The following is a 20010-nucleotide window of genomic DNA, read 5'->3' as shown; positions in this document are numbered from 1 at the left end:
ATTATATTTTATTATATTAAAATAAAAAAGTTGGTGCCGTGTCGGCCCGGGTACGAGAATGCAAATGCTCACACGTGTCCTCGCAGAACTACTAATAACTTGACTAGTTTTGGAAATATGGGTCGAGTAGCTAATGAGGTGATGATGATGAAGGGTGTTTTAAACATTTGAAATCTTGGTATTTGCGGTTCTCATGGTGACAGGTGGCATAGATTTTGACAGTCGACTGGTCGCTGGTCTTTTTGGAATAGGAAAATATTAATATTTAGTTGTTCATTTCTTATAAAAAATTTGTATTTTTAAAATTATATTAAATAGCTATTTAAAAATATTAATATTATTATAGTTGATTTTTCACTACCAAAAAATGGCCACTACTATGCTTAGCATCACTGCTTTTATTGGATAAAATCTCCTGCTTAACATTCTTTTCAGCAAAGAAATCAGCAATTCCCCCCCAACCCCTAACGAATATGACCTTATAGTTTAATTTTTAAAAATATACAAACTAATTAAAGTATTTTTTTTCAAAATATATATACTACCTAGTTAGTTTACCTTACATTATGGAACTATAATAAAAAAAATTTCTTTTGAAATTTAGTATTTTTGATATAAATTAGACTTTAATAACTGATATTTTAAAATTTTAAAAATATAATTTATAGTATGTATCTGATTTTTTTTAAAAAAATAATGTTTCTTTCCTCTTATTTTTTTTTATTCTTTTATCATTTTTTCTTTTTATCTGCTATTAGTGATATTTAACCGTTTTTGTACTATGGTACCACCTAATTATGTCATTCAGACCTGTACATATAGACGCATTAGATCATCTTTTCATATCAAACGACCATTTAATTTTTTTCAGCACGCGTACTAATAATGTTGCGAAATGACTGAGCCAGTTATTCTCTGTCACATTATATCATCGTACTGGGTTATCTCCTATTGGACTTACACCTATGAACCATCCGACCTGTTACATATGTTCGGATTAGAACTTGCGATAATGGATCAATCTGAGCGATAATGGATCAATCTGCTTGTCCGGATTAGAACTTGCGATAATGGATCAATCTGCTTGAGAATGACTTGATGAATTTCGGGATTTATATTCTTTTTCAGGGAACAATCTTATCCAATAATAGAAAGTCTGGTGACCATTAATAATTATTATTTAAATATTTTTATTTAAATTTATATATAATTAAAGTATATAATAAATGCACGAATCTAATAAATAAAAGTTTAATTTAATTATTATCAAACTCATTCTTATATGATACTTTGAATTTACATTTAATTTACTTATTTTTCGTAAAACACATAAGTTGCTTATTATTATTAAAACTTAGCATTAGTTAGCTATAAATTAAAACAATTAATCTAGATTTAATATGTTAAATAATTATAAAATAAAGAAATTATAAAATTTAAAGAACTGAAAAAATGTAATCTAACATTCTAAATTCCTATACTTTCAATTTAGTTACAATAAAAAAAAAAACTTTTTCGTTGAGAATATATTTAAAAGATCATTTATTTCTTATTTTCAAAAATACTATAATGAAAAGACCAAGTATGAAATTAATTATTATGTTGCAAAAACAGAGAAGAAATTAATTATTAGTTTTAATAAATGATGGGTGGTTAATCATTCATTGTCTGGTACCTGTTACACTATGATTCCAGATATGCACGTCTCTACGATGTAACTAATTTTATATATGACACCTCATATGTTAATTTCATTTATAATTCAAATATAAAAATACATTAACTGAAAATTTTATAACTTCAGATTTTTTGACGATTATATCATAACTTTTAAATTTTTTTACCACACATCTTATTATTGTTCTTGTAATTATAGCAAAATATTTAAATTAATTTTAATAAAATAACTCCATCAATTCAATAGTATATAATACATAATTTATTGCTTATTATATTTATTGACTCATAAACTTGTCCTTGTACACTGATTACTGGTGTCTAAATTTAAAAACAAAATTAAATTAATGGATTTAATTGTTTAAAATTAAAAATTAAAAAAAAACAAGAACATAACAATACAAAATACACAAAATTTTAGATTTTGACATCCAATACAGCTCGCTCTTTAATATACATTTTCGTTTTATCATAATTTTTATTCATTTTATTTATTTATATATATATATATATATATATATATTAAAAAAATATATTTTTATTAATTTTTTAATTATATCAATTTTAAAAATATTAAATTTTATTAAATATTTAAATATATTTTAAAAATAAATTAAATAAAATTATAATAATTAATTTATATGTTATTATAATATAAAAAATTAATAACAATTTTAGAACATTTAAAAAAAATCAGACAAAAATTATAAAACAGAAATAATATATAAAAAGTATTGTTCGCGATAAATAGAGGTGTAAATAAATCGAGCCGAATTTTTAAGAGTTTAAATTTAATTTCTTATAAATTTTTAAAATTTGAATTGAAATCAAACTTTATTCATTTTGAATTTGAATCATGTATTAAAAAATTTAAATTTAATTCATTTAGTAAAATAGCTTATTTGAATTAAAATTTTATCAAATTTAATTTTGAATAATTCAATTTATTTATAAATATTTTAAATTTACTTAATAAAACTATTTATGACTATGCGCGTAAACTCGAAATCAAACGAACGAGTGAAATATTATAAAATTTAAATTTGATTTGTTTATTCAATGAGACTAAAAATTAAATTCAAATCGAATTAAACTCGATTAAATTTTTATTAAATTAAATTTTGAGTAAATTACGACATATTTAAACTATAAATTTCACAATACTTAGGATTTATTTAATTTTTAATAAAATAATATAAGTAAACAATATTTAAAAATTACAATAAAATTTACTACTTTTAACTATATTAAATAAAAAATTTAAATCAATATTAAAGAGAAAAACTTTATTTTTATACGAATAAATTGTCGAAATTTTGAATAACATGTAAATGCAGGGTCAATAATGATAGAGATTTGATTAATATATTAATGAAATTGGGACACATGGCTCAATTAAAACGTAATCTCATGGTCGCTTAATGTAAAATTTTGGACAAACTTATTACGTGCTTGGCTCTTATACAATTATTTTATTCACTAATAAATTGTTTATATAAAATGTCAATTTTTTTTTATCAATGTATATATTATTTATTTGAAAGATCATTTCATAAGGTATTTACAAAAATTTCATCTTCAAAATTTGAAAAATAAAAATTAATTTTATATCTTAATAAGGGATAAATTAATTTAAAATATATTATGCCAATAAAATTGTAATCTTAGTTAAAATTCTCACTAGTTGATTATAGTTATAATAATTAGCCTTTTTTATTCCATTTTGTAGTTTTTTTTTATAATTTATGTATATATTTTATAATAAATAATTTTATTTTTATGTAACTGTATTAATTTATTAATATAATATTTTCAATTATAAATTATAAATTATTTATTTATCAGGCATACTGCATCTCAATTCCATGAGGGACAAACTAAGGGAAATAGAGATGGATCGCAGTGCAAGGTTATAATTATGGCCTTAATGGGGACTTAATTGCAAAAAAGAGGTAAAGGTCTTGTTCATATTTCTTCCTTCCCTTTACCTCCCTCTCCTGAGGGAGAGGGAAAAAAAAAAAAAAAAGCGACGGCACATATTTAAGCTAAATAGGGCTATATTAGCTCTCGCTCCAACTAAGGAGAGAGAAAGAGAAACTTCAATATGGGTTCGAGAGACAAGGACCAAACAACATCTCATCACCAGCCCCTACTTAGCAGCCTCGTCGTACGCCCTTCTGTCAGCGACGGCGGAGACGGTGGCGGGGGAGGCCGCGCTGCTGGCAGCGACTACGAGCCCGGCGAGGTCCGCCGAGAGCCTCTCCCTTATTCTCGTTCCGATCGATACTCTGACGATCCTGGTTCGTCACTTATTTTTTTTCTTCATCTGGATCTGTTTTTTTTTTCCGCGTCTTTCAATATTTTAATTGCTACATCTAAATTTGAAGCATATGTTAATCTTTTGCATTTAATATTTGGATGAGTATTTGAAACCCTAACCGAGGTTGTAGCCTTCTTTTAGAATCAATAATTTTTTAATTCAGTTGTTTTTTTCTACTAATTTGTTTGGAATGACTTAAAAAATTTTAAAAAATTTGAAATCATGCGTGATTTTGTAATTTTGTTTTTTGCAAAATGAATAATTTCAAATGAAATGAAAGGATAAAGAGTTTTAGGTGGCATATATAATCGATACATCTAAATTTGTAACAAATGTTAATTTATTTTGCGTTTATATTGAGTATTTGAAACCCTAAACCGAAGGTGTAGCACATATATATATAAATATATATACACACACACACCCCACGCGCGCGCTCTCGCGTTGTCTTTTTTATTCCTGGTTAAGGTTCTTAGGGGACGTGCAGGGTATTGTTTTCTATGCTCATGTAGCTTAACTCATGATATGCAGTTTTTGAGGTTGCATGGGCAATTTCTTACGTGATTAGTAGTTTTATATGAAACATGATTTTTTAATTGATGTGAGAAAAGAATCTTTTCCATCCTTGTGTTGATGGTATGTAAAGTCTTAAGGTTTCAATATTGGACGATGATGCAATGGGTTATTGCAGTTTATTTCTATTGTTAAATATGCAATTTGCTTTGTAGTCTTTTGATGTTGATATTGCAGCTAATGCTTAGCTCTTTTATATGCGCAAGTGAGGAATTGCATTGTATTGAAATTTCCCATTGCTGTTATTTAATTATGTTAGAATTAGGAACTATTGAGAATAGAAATGAGAGACTCAATTGTAACTGTATTGGTATTTATCCAAATTGGAGGTTTAATGAATTATAGTACAATGTCCTTGTCTACTCAGAATATCTGAAAACTAGTAATATATTAATTACAATGCTTAAAAGGAATAACAGAAAAAGGAAAGATAACTCCAAGATTTCCAGAGAAGAATTCCTGGCCCAGAAAATCTGACGTTACAAAGAAATAATCAAAAGTGTGCGCCTTCCTCCTTTCCCTCTTAACTGTCTGCCGTTCAAGAAGCTTCTGCCATCTATCTTGAAACTTCGACCAGCTCCCCTTTCTTGCAGTCCCACAAACTCCATTTCCTTTGAACCTCCCGTTGGTGTGCACATTCAAAGCTCTATGCCCTCTGTCATTCCAGTCCATCCTTCTTGCTTGATCCATAAGACCATAACAAATTATGTATTCTCAATATTGTCAATCGTGTTATTTACTAAGTTTTTGAGGAAGATAGTGGAGTTTTGGATTCATAATTCTATTTTAGCCTTTATTAATCCTGTTCTGAACAATTTATTTTTTTTCAGTCTGAAAATTGGTGTGGGAAAATATAGGATGCAGTGCATTATAATTTTTGGCAATCTTCAAGGATTCCGCCTGTTAAGTTTATGGAACTTTGAAATAAAATGGAGATGTTAAACATTTGCAAACATGGGTGTGCATGATCCAGTTTGACATGATTGAAATTTCGGTTTGATATATTTTTTCCCACCATACTGAACTGTTTAAATAGGATGAATTGAGACGGTATTTTGTAAGTACGTGATTATCTTGAATATATTAACTTTGCATAAGAATCAAGTCAAAGCTAGTTGAAATATTACTGCTTGTTTATTTTCTAATATGATTTAATGTTGACTTCAATCTTTCATAGTCTTTTATAATTTTAGGGTAGAAAAAATGGTTCTTACGGCACTTAGTGTTTAATATTTTCTATCTTCTATGTTTTTATAACAATTTTGAGAATGTTTTGTTATTCCTTTTTCTTTTCCATTTATTTTTTCCAGTTTCGTATCTTTATTTATTCAGTCCTATAATCATATTAAGTAGGATTATGGCTGATGTCATATTGTCAATGCATTTGTTCTTAATTACAACATGTAGGTAATGTTGCCTTTTCTTTTGGTTGTATCCATTGTGCTGCATGTCAAGCATCTGGATCTACCTAAACTTATGAGTGTTGGTTTGCAAATAAAATTTGCTGTTGTCTGTTACAGCTTTGAATGTTGCCTACAAGAACTTGGGTCTTGAGGAAGGCATGTTGGTGTGAGTGCAATCTTGGATCATGATCTCTGGGTTTTCTATCATATTATGGTTATTATGGTTTTGGGTAATGTCATCTATCAATATTATGAATGGTGTACAGGCATAGGCATCCTTTGTTGTGAAGCCGTTGCCATTTGTTTTGGTTTGGAATGGTGTGGGCTAACTGAATATGGCACCAGCTTCAGCAATATGTGGGTTTTAAATTTCAAAGTGACTAAATTGCATTTTTACGAGGTATTTGCCTTTAAGGATACTGAGTTAATGGTAATGACAAATGGTTTGAGGGATGTCTGCTTGTCAACCATAATTATGTGAGGTTGGAATGTCGGTTGTAAGTAACACTATGACAATGAGGCTGCTACATGTTGGGTTCAATGGCTTTGTTTAGTGGTGCTGCAGGCTTATCATTTCTTGTTCCTGGCATTCTGTCATGGGATAAAAAGTTTGTGGATGGAAGTGCATGATATTGAACTTCCTGGTAACAGATAAATTCTAGCTGCTACTTGGATTTGTGGAATGGAATTATCCTTGTGGGAATCAGGGACTTGACTGGGTTTTTGTTTTTTAGTTTTCTTTTTGTCATTTCAATGGTTTGAGATGATTTGATTGTTTATTGGGTGTTAAGTGCATAAAGACCGGGACTTCTTTTCGCATGTTGCTTGTCTACATTCTGTTAGACTCTTTAGGTTTGTTTTTTGCTTGTGTAATGGGTGGCAAATTTAGTTTGGGTTGATACAGGTCACTTAGACTCTGATGATTGTTTCCATGGGGCAATCCCCTTTACTTTTGTGGGTGTAAACTTCTGGGCAAGCATAACCAACGGCAGTTTGGAAACTGACAGATAACACCGCGGGAAATCGGGCATGCCAATACAACTTCAGGCCCCCATGGTTTTTATGGATTGTGGTTTTGGGTGGAAATTATAGGATCATGTTCTTTTGAGATGTCTGGTTGAACCTTTTTAAAATTGCAGAGATGGTTTTTGAGAATAAGTGGACAAATTGGTAGCTGGTTGATTTTCAAATTTTTGGCTACTGTTAAACTGTGGTGGGCTGCTGTTGGTGGTTTGTCCTGGATATGGTTTCTGCTGTTAGTTTTATGGATCTCTTTCAAAAGGGGTGTTTTGACTAAAGTTCTTGGAACAAACTCGTGCTTGGGTTAGAGATCTTCTTTGTGGATGTCTGTAAGCTAGGATTATATCAATCTGTTGTATCTCCAGGCTGGAGATACTGACTATGTTCGAGCCTGTTGCTGCCAACGTTCTTAGAATGAAGTTTTGGCTGCCCCAGATTCATTAATTTTGGAATTGGTAGATCGGTAGATAGGTTAAAAAGGTATAATTAAGCATTTAATGGTCAACTCATTAATGTAGGAATGTTGGACTTGTTTGTTCTCATATATGATGAGTTCAAGTAATTGTGGTATAGCTGGCTCCAGTGTATTTATTGATAATGTGGAAAATCAATCTTGAAAGGTAAGCAATAATGGAAGTTCTGATGTGAACAGCATACTGATATTCTCTTTCTATGGAATCTCTTATGAGGAGATATTCTGCGATATGATTAATATCCTGGTCATTTCACAGTTCTTGGCTCTAAAGTTATGGATAGGGTTACTAATTTGTACTAAAAAAATTTTCTCCCTTGTCTTATTGGGGTTTGCTTATCTTTAGATTTTTCACTTGTTTTTATTTTCCAGGATATAGAATGCATGCAGGTTCTGGTTCTCCTGCACGCCGCAGGGATGCAGATCATCGGTACAGTTCTGATTTTGATCATTCAGGGGGTCCACCTAGAGGTCGTGAATTTGGTGGTGGGAGAGATCCTGGTAGATTTCGAGACTCTTCACCCCCTTATGCTAGAGGAAGAGTTGGTGGCAGAGCACCAGGTAGAGGTTTTGAGGGGCCTGGATTTGGTCCAGGCCCTTTCAGAGGTGAGGGCGTCAGTAGGAATAATCCCAATGTGCGCCCAAGAGAAGGAGATTGGATTTGCTCTGATCCTTTGTAAGTTGATATCTTTATTTTCATTCTGTTTATTTACTACTTGTTTAAATATCTGAACCTCAAAGAGAGGGGATGCCATTATAAAACCCAATCTTTTGACCTTTGTTGTTATGAATTTTGATGTGTGCATGTAGAAATACTTTCGGAATTCGAGAACAGCATGCTTGATTTTGATATTGAATCGCTCGATTTTGTAAATAAGTTGGATCTTTCTCCATTATGTTTTAACGCTTGTTTAAGATAGAATCATCTTATAATTTTACATGTGTCAGATGTGGCAACCTGAACTTTGCAAGAAGAGAGTATTGCAACAACTGTAAGAGGCCTCGATACAGTCCTGGGGGAAGTCCTCGGAGGGGCTATCCCGGCCCTCCACCCCCACATGCTCCTCCTAGACGCTTCCCTGGTCCTCCTTTGGATATTTCCCCAGTCAGGACCATGAATGGGTATAGATCTCCTCCTCGTGGCTGGGCCAGAGATGGCCCTAGAGATTTTGGGCCTGGTGGTCCTCCACCTGCTAGACATGGAGGCAGGTTTCCTGATCATGACGTGCGGAGAGTTCGGCCTGATTATCCTGATGATGACTACCGGGGGAGGAACAAATTTGATAGAGCAATGCCAGTGGACTGGGGTCATAGAGATCGAGGAAGGGATAACTTTTTTAATGATAGGAAAGGGTTTGAGAGGCGGTTGCCCTCTCCACCTCCACCACCTCCACCGCCTGGTCTCCCTCAACGCGGTCGGTGGGGGCGGGATGTGAGAGAGAGGAGCAGATCACCAATTAGAGGTGGGCCGCTAGTGAAAGAGTATCGGCGAGACATGTACATGGAGCGAGGCCGAGATGATCGGCGTGGAATGGGAAGGGACAGGATGGGAGATGTGTATTAGTGCACATGGCGAGTTTTTGGACCTTGCATGAGTAAAATGGGTAATAGGTGTGTTTTGTATGTTGAGTAAAGATTCTGTGACTGCCTTTTTATTTTTTGGAACCAATTGTGGCAGGCATCTTAGAACTTGATTTATTGATTTTGCTTCAGCTTATCCTTCCTTTCAACGTTTATGTTTATAGCTAAATTTGGAGCAGGTTAAAAGCCCCTCCCTTTGATAAGACACTGCTTTTTTCCCCAATGTTATGTGGTTGAATAAAGAAATCGTTAGCTTTCACAAGTTAGAAGAATGCTCAAAATGGGTGGAGGAATACCGAGCTATAAATGCTTATTCAACAGTAATGCTCCTCGTATTGCTGTGATGAAATTTGTCAGCCTGGACTTGTTTGGGTGTAGGATCCATTGTCCTTTGCCTGCATCAGGTATTCATGGAGCATTGTAGATCTTCAATAGATTCTTCAATGCATGGCACGGTAACCTCAAGGGGCAGGACTTTGACCACTTGAACCATCTGTTCATATTTTGGTAGGTAATCCTTGGAAAAATTTTTAAGGAAAAGGAAAGGCACTCAATATGTAGTATTTGATTCGCCTTTATGCATTCTTCAATTTATGAACTATATAGTTTTTCCCTACTTTGTATTTGATGTTATTCTTTTAATAGCAATATTCACCAGATAATAATCTATTGCTAATTATACATTAATCCAATTTGCTCTATCATTATCAACGTACTTTAACACACTGTTTGTGGAGAAGCTCTGCTGTTGGCCTCTTCTCACAACCTTAAAAACATCGTTGTTGAAGAAGACGCTTTGATCGTAATCCAAGTGGTTGCTGGTCACACAATTATAATATCTATTCAGGGGTTGATTATAGACATACATGAACTGCAAAAGACCTTTAGATCTGTTTGTTTCATTCATATTAAGAGAGTCTGCTCATTCCTGAACACATAAAGCCTCGGATGTTAGTTTTCTTTGTATTATTGATTCTTCAATAAATATCAACCTTCGACCCCCCCCAAAAAAAAAAAAATGTAAAGAGTGAAAAGATTTGCTGGTCCTAACTTTATCTCCGTAATAACTATTTCTTTAATTATTTTCTAACTTTTATGCAAATGATATTGATAATTACTCATTCTCTCTCTCTGTATATACTTTAATCTATTTTACTCGTTTTAAAAATGGATTTACTTAAAATGTCTACTACCAATCATTTGATTATTGATTTGTATAAATTACTATTTTAAACATACTTTATTATGAACATATTTTCAAATACATTATTTTTATAATTAGTTACTGCTGAATTCAAGAACGAAGAATATTCAGTTACAAATTATTAGCTCAATACAAGTGTTAGTGATGATCTTTTTCTTTTTAAAAAATTAACATTATTTCTTACAATGCATTATAAGATCGTTATACTTCCAAACGTATCATATTAATAATTTTGGAAGAAAATTAACATTAATAATTTTCGAGGAAAATGATCTTTTATAAAACAAAAAAAAAAAAAAGAAAAAGAAAAGTTCTGCACATTTGCTGAGCCCCAATGCAGTAAAAAGTAATTAAAAAAGAAAAAAAGAAACTCAACTTACCTTGGACGATGTTACATTTTACTCTTCAAGTCAACAACCTCTGTTCCCTCCTTTAGCGCCAACTTTCATTTTCCTTTCACTTTTAACGGAGCGGAATCCTGAGAACAAATTCCCTCGTTTTCACCCTCTTCCATTCACCAATTACAGATTGCCACATATCCATCCAACGAACTCCTATTTCTTATCTCTTACGTGGCAGAAAATCAATGGTTTAAAACCAATATTCTCTTACATTCATCCCACAACAGATATTATCCCAATTGACATCTCCACTCGCATCACTTCCGCTAGACATTTTGCGCCTTCATTAATCCAACGGTGAAAAGTCCAACTATATTCCCTTTCCTATGAATTCTCTTCGTCCGATCATATCTTTCAATGCAGACCGTTGGACAAAGTTGGAACGTAAATCCGACCATTGAATATACACGAAATTGAATTTCAAAATGGCTTGAGAGAGAGGGAGGAGAGACGAAGAAGAAGAAAACCAAGCGGAGCCACCTCCCACTCCTCCTCACCACCTCCTTTACGCCATAGTCTCCCTCTTCCCTTTCTTTCTAATAAAATTGCTTCTCTGCACTTTGTCTCTCAGTTCAGAGATCAAAGTGCTCTGAGAAAAGGGGTGATTTTGTTTTTTTGGTAAATGACTCTTGGCTTAACTTCGGTGTGCAGTTTTTAGCTGATTAGTCTTGCTTTTTCCCTGTGTATTTGCGTGTTCTGGGGATTTTATGCTGAGGTTTTGGATCTGAAAGGTGGAGAATTTCAGTAGATTTTTCAAATTTGTGGGATTATTGAAGGTTGGGAATTCTGTGGATTAAGTTTGCTTGTGATATTTTTAATAAAGGAATTGAAAATTTGGTGGTGGTTTTAGAAATTTGGGAATTTGAATTTGATGGGTGAAGGTGAGGGAAGCGAATTCCCTCCAAAAAAGGCGGCGCAATTGGATACGCAGGGGAGCTCGGATTTTCCTGCGAAGAAGCTAGCGAGGCAGCTGGATTTCACACAGGGAAATGCGACACTCTCGGACCATCATCATTCGGAGCAGCAGCAGCCTGCAACGCTGCCACTGCCGCAGAGCCAACTGCAGCAGCAGCAGCCGCAGCCGCAGGCGGTAACGATTTCGGCAGCGCCGCCGCCACAACAGCATCTGCCAGCCAGGATTTTGTGAGTTTGTTTTGTATTGCGATTATAAATTTTTTCTTTTGATATGAGAATTTTTGGTTTTGGATAACGAATGAGTTTGCGGAGATGTGTCCTGTGGGTTTACTGTTCAAATTTGCAAATTGATCTTAATGGGCACAAATTTGCAATTTATCGGATAGCATGTTGTTTTTGTTTGAAAGGTTCGGTTTTGAAGTACCGAGTTACCATGTTAGGAAATTTTTGAAGGTTCTGATTGGTGCTATTTCAATTTATATTGCTGCTCTCTCTCCTCTATAATTCAAAATTTACCCTTTTGTTTCAACACGGCTTTTCTTATTTTACATCGATTTGAGAGCTTTGAATTCTTTATTCAAAAAAATGTTTGGTCATTCCAGTTTGTAGCTTAATGGACAGCACTTTCAAAATTCACTTTTCCTGGCACAGATATGGAAGAGATATTATATTTGTGGTGATGTTGGATTTAACTATGAGAACTGGGACAGGATCATATTGATGCATTTGTACCATATTTCTTGATCAACTTCCCACGAAGTAATGAATGTGTGCAAGGGCGAAGCCCCCCCTTTTTTTTTCTTTTTTTTTTTTTTTTCTGCGAGGCCAATGTTATATAAAATAAAAATTTGAGTAGTTAATTACACTCATTGCTTATATAGTTTAAGGGGGCTAATGCTTGATATTAAAAAAAATAACTATATTAGAATGTAGTTAAGCTAAGAAATTTATTGATATGATGAGAAATAAATAATTTTAAAAATTTTACATTGCCTATATCATGATAAGACAATCTAAAGTAATAACTAAAATAAAGCATTTTTTTGAGGTATATAAATATATTATAAGGGAACTATACAAGGGTTGGGGGCCAAGGGCCCCTTTGCTCCCCCACTCCTTCTGCAACGGCTGCATACATGGTATTTTTTTAGGGAATCCAACTAAGTTTATTGCTTTTTCGCTTTGTTTAAGGTTAAAACCAAAATGAACTCGGCTTCAGTATATGTAGTTGTTCATTTTCCATGGGATTTATATTTCGTCCTTTTTATTAGCAGTTATTAATTTCTGCATGGGTGAGTTGCTGGTCTTCTAAAATCTCATCTCATGCGCTCTCTTCAGAGATAGGCATATGACAACTTCACTAATATTTCATTATTTAGAACTTGACATGAACCAAGAAGCATACAACTCCTATGCCACTGTTGCATTGTTGAAAGCTTTGCATTTATCACATATTATGCTAACTGTACACTTTTTTCCCCAGAAAGCCAGAGTCCCCAAAATCAAAACCAAGGCCAAATGCTGAATTAAAAGACGGTACTCCAAAGAGGCAAAAACAGTGTAACTGCAAACACTCACGGTGCTTGAAGCTGTAAGTGAATCTTGATTCAATAAATAAGATGATATTTGGGTTTGCTTAATTATTGAATTGTTGCTATCTTTTCTGATGAAATTGTCTTGAATAGTGCTTTGCTTAATTGTTGCTTGAATTTGCTGCTGGTTGTTGCTCTGTTTATGAATTTTTAAGGATAGGGTTGCAGGTGTCTGTTTTCCCTACAAGTTGTAACTGGAATATAGTTCTAAATGTACGGGTCTCTCTTCTTACATCAGTTGTATTTTACTCCTACTATTCATTGTTACATAAATTTCCTTGTCACTTTAAACTTTTTAATTTTCTTGGTAACTTTTTATTCCAATCTTAGACACCCAGTTTAATATAATATAATTACTAACTTGAAGCTAATTTTTCTGTCTTGACAAGGTACTGTGAATGCTTTGCATCTGGAACATATTGTGATGGGTGCAATTGTGTAAATTGTTATAATAATGTTGAAAATGAGGCTGCTAGGCGAGAAGCTGTTGAAGCCACTTTAGAGCGGAATCCAAATGCATTCAGGCCCAAGATTGCTAGCAGTCCGCATGGAACACAAGACAGTCGGGTATATCAATTACTCTATTTTTCAGAAATTGCATTTTTCTTATATTTGTCAGCTGAACCACATAAACCGTCCTTTTGGTTTCAAATTGGTTTGACAAACTAGACATCTATAATCTATCGTTTTAGTAATATCTTCTATCGTTTTCTATTTTTCGTGGAGTTGGGTACAAGTGTTGGATATAAGTCTTTGTGCAATGTGGACATTTCTTCTCATAATTTATCCTTACATATGGAGTACCATACCCAAGAGCCCATATTGCCATATATCCTTTAGGAGTTATATGTGTTTGTACTTATGGATACTTCAGGGTAAAGTGAAGAGTTGAAGCAACAGAGAACATTTTGGGAGGGAATTGTTAACAAGCACAGCTGTTCTAATGATAGTTTAGTTTCATTGAAATACTGTTTACACATTTGAAAATTTTTAATATTATTTTCATGTTTTTTTTGAGGTAAATTTGGGGTTTTGCTTGGTAGTTGGTAATGATAGAAGTCATGGAGTTGCAACCACTAGGGTGCAATATTGAGTGCCTACTGTCTAGAAAAGCAACTTCGTGCAAAAATGCCAAGGGGTTGGAATATCTTCAAATTATACTTCCCAATGAATTTAATTCTCTGGCACCATTATGATGAAGGCATAGAGTAAAAGAAATCTCAGGTTGCCAGTTGCTATGAATTGAAATAAGCAGCTTTTCTTAGAGAGTTTGCCCTTTCTATTGTTTTTTTTTTTGGTAAAAGTGTATAAACTGGTTTCAAATAAATGCAGGAGGAGAATGGGGAAGGATTAGTGTTGGGAAAGCACAACAAAGGATGTCACTGCAAGAAATCTGGATGTCTTAAAAAGTACTGTGAATGTTTCCAAGCTAACATTCTTTGTTCTGAAAATTGCAAATGTATGGACTGTAAAAATTTTGAAGGAAGTGAAGAGACGCAGGCTCTCTTTCATGGAGACCATGCCAACAATATAGCATACATGCAACAGGCTACTAATGCTGCATTAACCGGGGCTATTGGATCTTCTGGTTATGCATCTCCTCCAGTATCTAAAAAGCGAAAAGTTCAGGAACTTTTCTTTGGGCCAACAGCCAAGGATCCATCCTTTCACAGGCTTGGACATTTGCAACAGGTAAAAGTTTCCTTCTGACTTATTTTACTAATCCCCTGTGGCATACATAGGAGAGTTGTAATATAGAAAATATGATTCTAGAGGGAAAAAAGAGAATGAGAGATGCTGTTTATATGTATTCTTTTTTTCATGACTATAGTGACCTTATTCATTAGTAATTCCACTTCAACTAGTTTAAAAGTAAGTCAAGGACTAGTTTTTGAAAAAAGGAAGAAGAAAAGCTAAAAAGCAATACTTACACAACACTTGGTTTTGCATCACTATATGCTGTAGGCTTGGGCTTTGGATTAAAAACGTTAACATCCTTACATTTTTTGGTAGCATTGGGCTTTGGATTAAAAAAGTTAACATCCTTAACGTATTTTTGTTGCTGTTATTGATTTCATGATGTACTACTGAATCGTGATCATCGTGTAATGCTTTCCTAACCCACAAAAATAGTTTTCACGTCATTTTCATCTTCATCAGGTAGTCCATATCAGGCCTTCTGCAACTTCATCTTCCTTGTCCACCAATCCAGTTGCTCGTGCTGCTAGCACTGCGACTTTGGGCCCTTCAAAATTCACATACAGGTATAATGACTTTATTTATGAAATGTTACTAATATGCTGGTTCACCAAACTAATCTTTATGGTCTGATTGAAGGTCACTCTTGGCAGACATTATACAACCACAGGATTTAAAAGAACTTTGCTCTGTTTTGGTGGTTGTGTCAGGTGAAGCCGCAAAAACACTCTCTGGTATGATATCGATCCCTGTACTTCAAAGCTTTAGTGACTAGTTCAGAATGACTAAAGACTAATTTTTGTTTGTGGTTGATCATGCGGGTCTTTATTTCTGCACTGGTATGCCTGCCTACAATCATTTTTTCCGCTGTGTGAAGCACGTCTCTTCATTTTGTTTTTCATTTCCATTATTTTTTATGGAACAAGAAGTTGTCAAGGGTAGGGCTGTGCAATTAGTTGGTTCGGTTTCAAACCGAACTGAACTGAAAAAATTAAAAACCGAATTTTAAAAATATTAGAAATCTAACCTAACCGATTATTAAGATATAATCGAACTGAACCAAACTGATAAAAATCGGTTCGGTTATATCAAAATCGAAGTTTGCAAATTTAACATGTTTGGGCTTGAACTGCTGGTTGGGTTGGATAAGGGAGGGGGAAAAAGGTTGGGCTTGAACTACTGGTTGGGTTGGGCAAGGTTTAGTAGAATGATATATAATAAAATTGTTTAGTTCAGTTAGTCGGTTATTTAATAAGTTTAAACCGAACTGAAGCGAAAACTGAATAATCTGAAAAATATTAACCGAACCAAACCGAACGTTTCGACTAACCGAATCGCTGAACCAAAATCAGTTGGTTTGGTTTCTCGGTTTGAATCGAGATATGCTCTCCCCTAGTCAAGGGAGATACTCAAGGCAATAAAAAGCATAATATTAGATATTTAACTAATTATCTGATGAAATATGCTTTCTACTGATTAATGTCATATATAAGATGAAAAGGCAGACAAAATAGAGTAGAGAAAGAAGAGACTGTAGTGAGATCAAATGATTGGTAGTTAAAGTTGACTGGAGAAGTTGTCTGTCTGTCTAGAATGGGAATAAGCTGTGAAGTGGGTAGATCTTGGATTGGTGGTTTTGGAGGGAAAATAAATAGAAGCTGGGTAGCTATGAAGTTGTTACAAGTTGTTAAGAAAGTCAAAAGGCAGTTACAGTGTTAGGAGAATGTAAAGAAGGGCATATCTATATGAAAAAACTATTCTGAGATCAAAACTATTGTTTATTCTTCTTTCTCCCAAATTATCTGTAAACTTTTCTTTCTACTTCCTTTCTCTGATCATCAGCAATTTCTTCTCTTTTCTTTCATCTTCTGTTTTCAAGAGGGAAACATTGAATTTAGGGTTTCTGCTGACATTTACATTGTGCACATTTAGCATTTTTCTTGCCTTAAAAATTAAGGAAAAGGATTGAATTAAAGATAAGTGCAAATTCCCACCATTATTGACTAGTTAGATTTTTCTTTGAATTCTTTATACATGCAGACCAAAGGAATGCAACAGAACAGCAGGTTCAGAATCAGACGGAAACTTCACTTGCCTCCTCAACTCAAGAAAGGTTGCAGAGCCAGAAGGAGACTGACGTTGAGAAAATTATTGCAGATGATTGTTCCAGTGCAAACCAGGCTGATAAAGTTGGCCCTTATGATTCCAGCTCAGATGGTGCTGACGTGCCAAAAGGAAGGCCAATGTCTCCTGGAACTTTGGCATTGATGTGTGACGAACAAGATACAATTTTTATGGCAGCTGCTTCTCCCAATCGGTTAACGGGCCATGTATGCAGCGGTACCTCACAATTGCCTTGTGGACAAGGCATGACGGAGATTTATGCAGAGCAGGAGAGGATTGTTTTAACAAAGTTTCGTGATTGTCTTAATAGGCTTATAACCTTTGGAGAAATAAAAGGCAAGCGTCTCATCTCTCTCTCTCTTTTTCCTTCCTTCTTTCTTTCTCTCTCTCCCTGAACTTTTGCACTTGTATAGCTATATATATATAGAGAGAGAGAGAGAAAGAGTTCTAATAACTAATTTAAAACTTAAATGGTAACTCATGTATGACTTCTTATAAAGAAAAATTGCATAAATTATTTTAAGAACCGAGAACCATGCCAGAACCAAAACAACAAAGAATCGAACTGGAATCATATAGAAATTTTGACTTGGATCTGGATTTTAGATCCCAAATTGGAATGGAAGCTAGAACCGCACAGCCTACTGTTGACTGTTGACACCTAAAACATGTCTTTAGCCTGTGCTGAGTAGGTGGACGGCATTGACTCTTTTTTTTTTTCTCCCTTGGAGCAAGGAAAGCATTGACTTTTTATTTTGACTTTAATGTGAACAAACGGCTTAGCCACCTCTTCTTTTTTTTTTTTTTTTTTCTACCCCTCGCTTTTGGGTGAATGGTTGGGATATTATAAGTTGAAAGTTGGGATACCCAATTTATTGATTGTAAAATGGACCAAATCCATGATTGATATAACTGTTTTTCTTCCTCCAGTGCACGATAACACGTATCCCCCCCCCACCCCCTGCAAATTGAAAATGTGCGTTAACTACCCAGCTAACTGTAATATTCACATGCCACTTGTTATGAGGGTAGACCGGTAGAGTACTTCCTCAGGCCCTTACATGTGTTATGATTTTTGTGCTTCATGATTGCAGAGGGCCAGAAATTAGTTTATGCTTTGTAAGCTCATGTTAATAACAGATTTTTATTTATGATATGCTATGTTCTTGTTGCAACATCTTTCTCTTGCTTAAAGAATCAGGAGGTAATGTCATTTTCTGTTCTAACAGAAACCAAATGTTCATCATTAGCAAAGACTGAACTGGGGAATCAAAAAGATCAATTAAGCAATGGTACTCTGAATGCTTGGGCTGAATTGGAAAATCAACAGGGATCTCATAGCAATGGTGTTTCCAAACATGTTATTCCACCGCCATCCAATACGGCTCAGACGGCTGCTACTATGGTTGCCGCCTCCAGCAATGAAATTCCACAAGTTCAAGCCCCCCCACAAAATGAGGATAACAAACCAATGACTTGAAAAAGATTGTAGAAAGCTTTTATCTCTAAAAGCTGTCCCAAGCCCCAAGGTATGCTTCTGAATTTGGTCATTCTAGATCAATGATCATTGTGGCTTTGTCCTTGCTGCAATCTTGAGGTGGCATTGGGGCCCATTGTTGGAACTAACCAGGATCTGATTTATTCCTCATGTCAACAATATATTTACATATCAGTCATTCTGCTTCAGCCACATATCAAGTCAAAGTGGTGTATTGCAGAGCCTTACAATTGCACAGTATGTCATTTATGTTATAACATGGCAATGACCATCATAAATTGTATCTTCAGATACTAGGAATTTTTCTTGCTCTCTTCATGGTATTAAAAACAAAGAGCAATTTTATGATTTTCGTCGGATATGAAACCAAGAGTTGATCCATGAGTAACCAGCCAAGGATTTTTAAGTCTATTGTGCTCCTCATATCACATCTCCAGAAAACTTCGGCAGCAGACCTGATGCCACGCTGAGTTGATTGGGACCTTTCAGTGTAAGTCTCCTTTAGAAATAGCTGATCTCTGGTCTTCAAATGTATATACTTGCAGAAGGGAAAAATATTTATTGTCCTATTTGGAGGACATTTTATGGCTAATTGTGCTATTATGCATGTATCTATGGATTATTATTTCCTGTCTGAAAATTTGAATTCTAGTGCTATGTTTCAGCTACTGTTGATACTGTAGAGAAGAGTGGAAAGAAGAGAAGGAAATGACAAAGCTGAAATTTCACGAAATAATCATGGCTTTATTTTTCTCTTTTTAACAGAAAAGGTAAATCTCATTCAAGACAAGCTTCAATACAGCGTTTCCTTTTCTATGCAGGATTTCAACTGGGGAGGGGCTTTTGTCTAAAGTTAGAAGCAATCCAATGAGTTCAACTGTTAACTTCTCTAGGAATAAAATTGACAGTCCAGCGACGAAAACACTGTTTTTATTTATTTATTTATTTTTTTTAATATATATTTTAGATTCTTTTCCAAGAAAAAAGAAAGACTAACTAATATTATTTGTTTCCAGAGCCTAAAAAGTATGAATGGTAAAAATTACCTGAAGTTATAGAAACCAAATAATATGAACGTTTGTGATTTTTTTTTTTTTTAAATAGGGATTGAAAAATGGGGATAGAATTTGAGGTCTTTCAGATTTATTTAGATGTATTTATTAAAAAATTAAATTTATTTAGATGTATTTATTAAAAAATTAAATTTATGAATACAAGGGCGTGATTAAAAGGATAAAATATTTGAATTTATAATACATAAGAATATTTTAATTAAGCTTTAAGAAAATAATTAATTTTAATAAAATGGACGGACAGTTTATTAGGTTCGAGTTTTGCGGCGGCAGAGGAAGAGGGTTGTATTTGATTTGAAAACAGATAATTACAATTACAACCTATTTAATAATTAAAATTAAAATATACATATAACTTTCACATTGAAATAGTTTTTAAAGTTTTATGTTTTAAATATATTTTTTAGAAATTATATTATAATTTACTATTAAAATTTCTAAATTCAATTTAATTTCAGT

The 20010-nt window shown here is 33.7% G+C and overlaps 2 protein-coding genes across 7 annotated transcripts; both read left to right on the top strand.

The window, feature by feature from the left end:
• Positions 1 to 3647: 3647 nt before the first annotated feature.
• On the top strand, positions 3648 to 9182 carry LOC110611741 (basic salivary proline-rich protein 3). 2 transcript variants are annotated; one of them, XM_021752176.2, is made up of 4 exons: positions 3841 to 3977; positions 6091 to 7473; positions 7838 to 8141; positions 8414 to 9182. In XM_021752176.2, exons 3-4 carry the CDS (start codon positions 7846 to 7848, stop codon positions 9027 to 9029), a joined length of 912 nt encoding a protein of 303 aa, XP_021607868.1. In that variant the 5' UTR covers positions 3841 to 3977; positions 6091 to 7473; positions 7838 to 7845; the 3' UTR covers positions 9030 to 9182. The 2 variants fall into 2 exon arrangements, with proteins under 2 accessions (XP_021607865.1, XP_021607868.1); XM_021752173.2 differs by lacking the exon at positions 6091 to 7473 and having other exon boundaries at positions 3648 to 3977.
• Positions 9183 to 10924: 1742 nt separating this feature from the next.
• Positions 10925 to 19424, top strand: LOC110611737 (protein tesmin/TSO1-like CXC 5). Of its 5 annotated transcripts, none has more exons than XR_002487382.2 (9): positions 10925 to 11794; positions 13050 to 13157; positions 13548 to 13725; positions 14491 to 14850; positions 15319 to 15422; positions 15496 to 15590; positions 16897 to 17316; positions 18210 to 18968; positions 19300 to 19424. XR_002487382.2 is itself a non-coding variant. In XM_021752167.2 (9 exons), the coding sequence occupies exons 1-8, from the start codon at positions 11523 to 11525 to the stop codon at positions 18458 to 18460; spliced, it is 1788 nt and encodes a 595-aa protein (XP_021607859.1). In that variant the 5' UTR covers positions 10925 to 11522; the 3' UTR covers positions 18461 to 18509; positions 18769 to 19103. The 5 variants fall into 5 exon arrangements, 2 of the variants coding, with proteins under 2 accessions (XP_021607859.1, XP_021607857.1); XR_002487380.2 differs by having other exon boundaries at positions 19144 to 19422; XR_002487381.2 differs by having other exon boundaries at positions 19131 to 19422.
• The last annotated feature ends 586 nt before the right edge of the window (positions 19425 to 20010 follow it).

The sequence above is a fragment of the Manihot esculenta genome, chromosome 3 (genome assembly GCF_001659605.2).
Source record: "Manihot esculenta cultivar AM560-2 chromosome 3, M.esculenta_v8, whole genome shotgun sequence".
NCBI lineage: Eukaryota > Viridiplantae > Streptophyta > Magnoliopsida > Malpighiales > Euphorbiaceae > Manihot > Manihot esculenta.
This window is presented reverse-complemented; position numbering and strand designations above follow the sequence as displayed.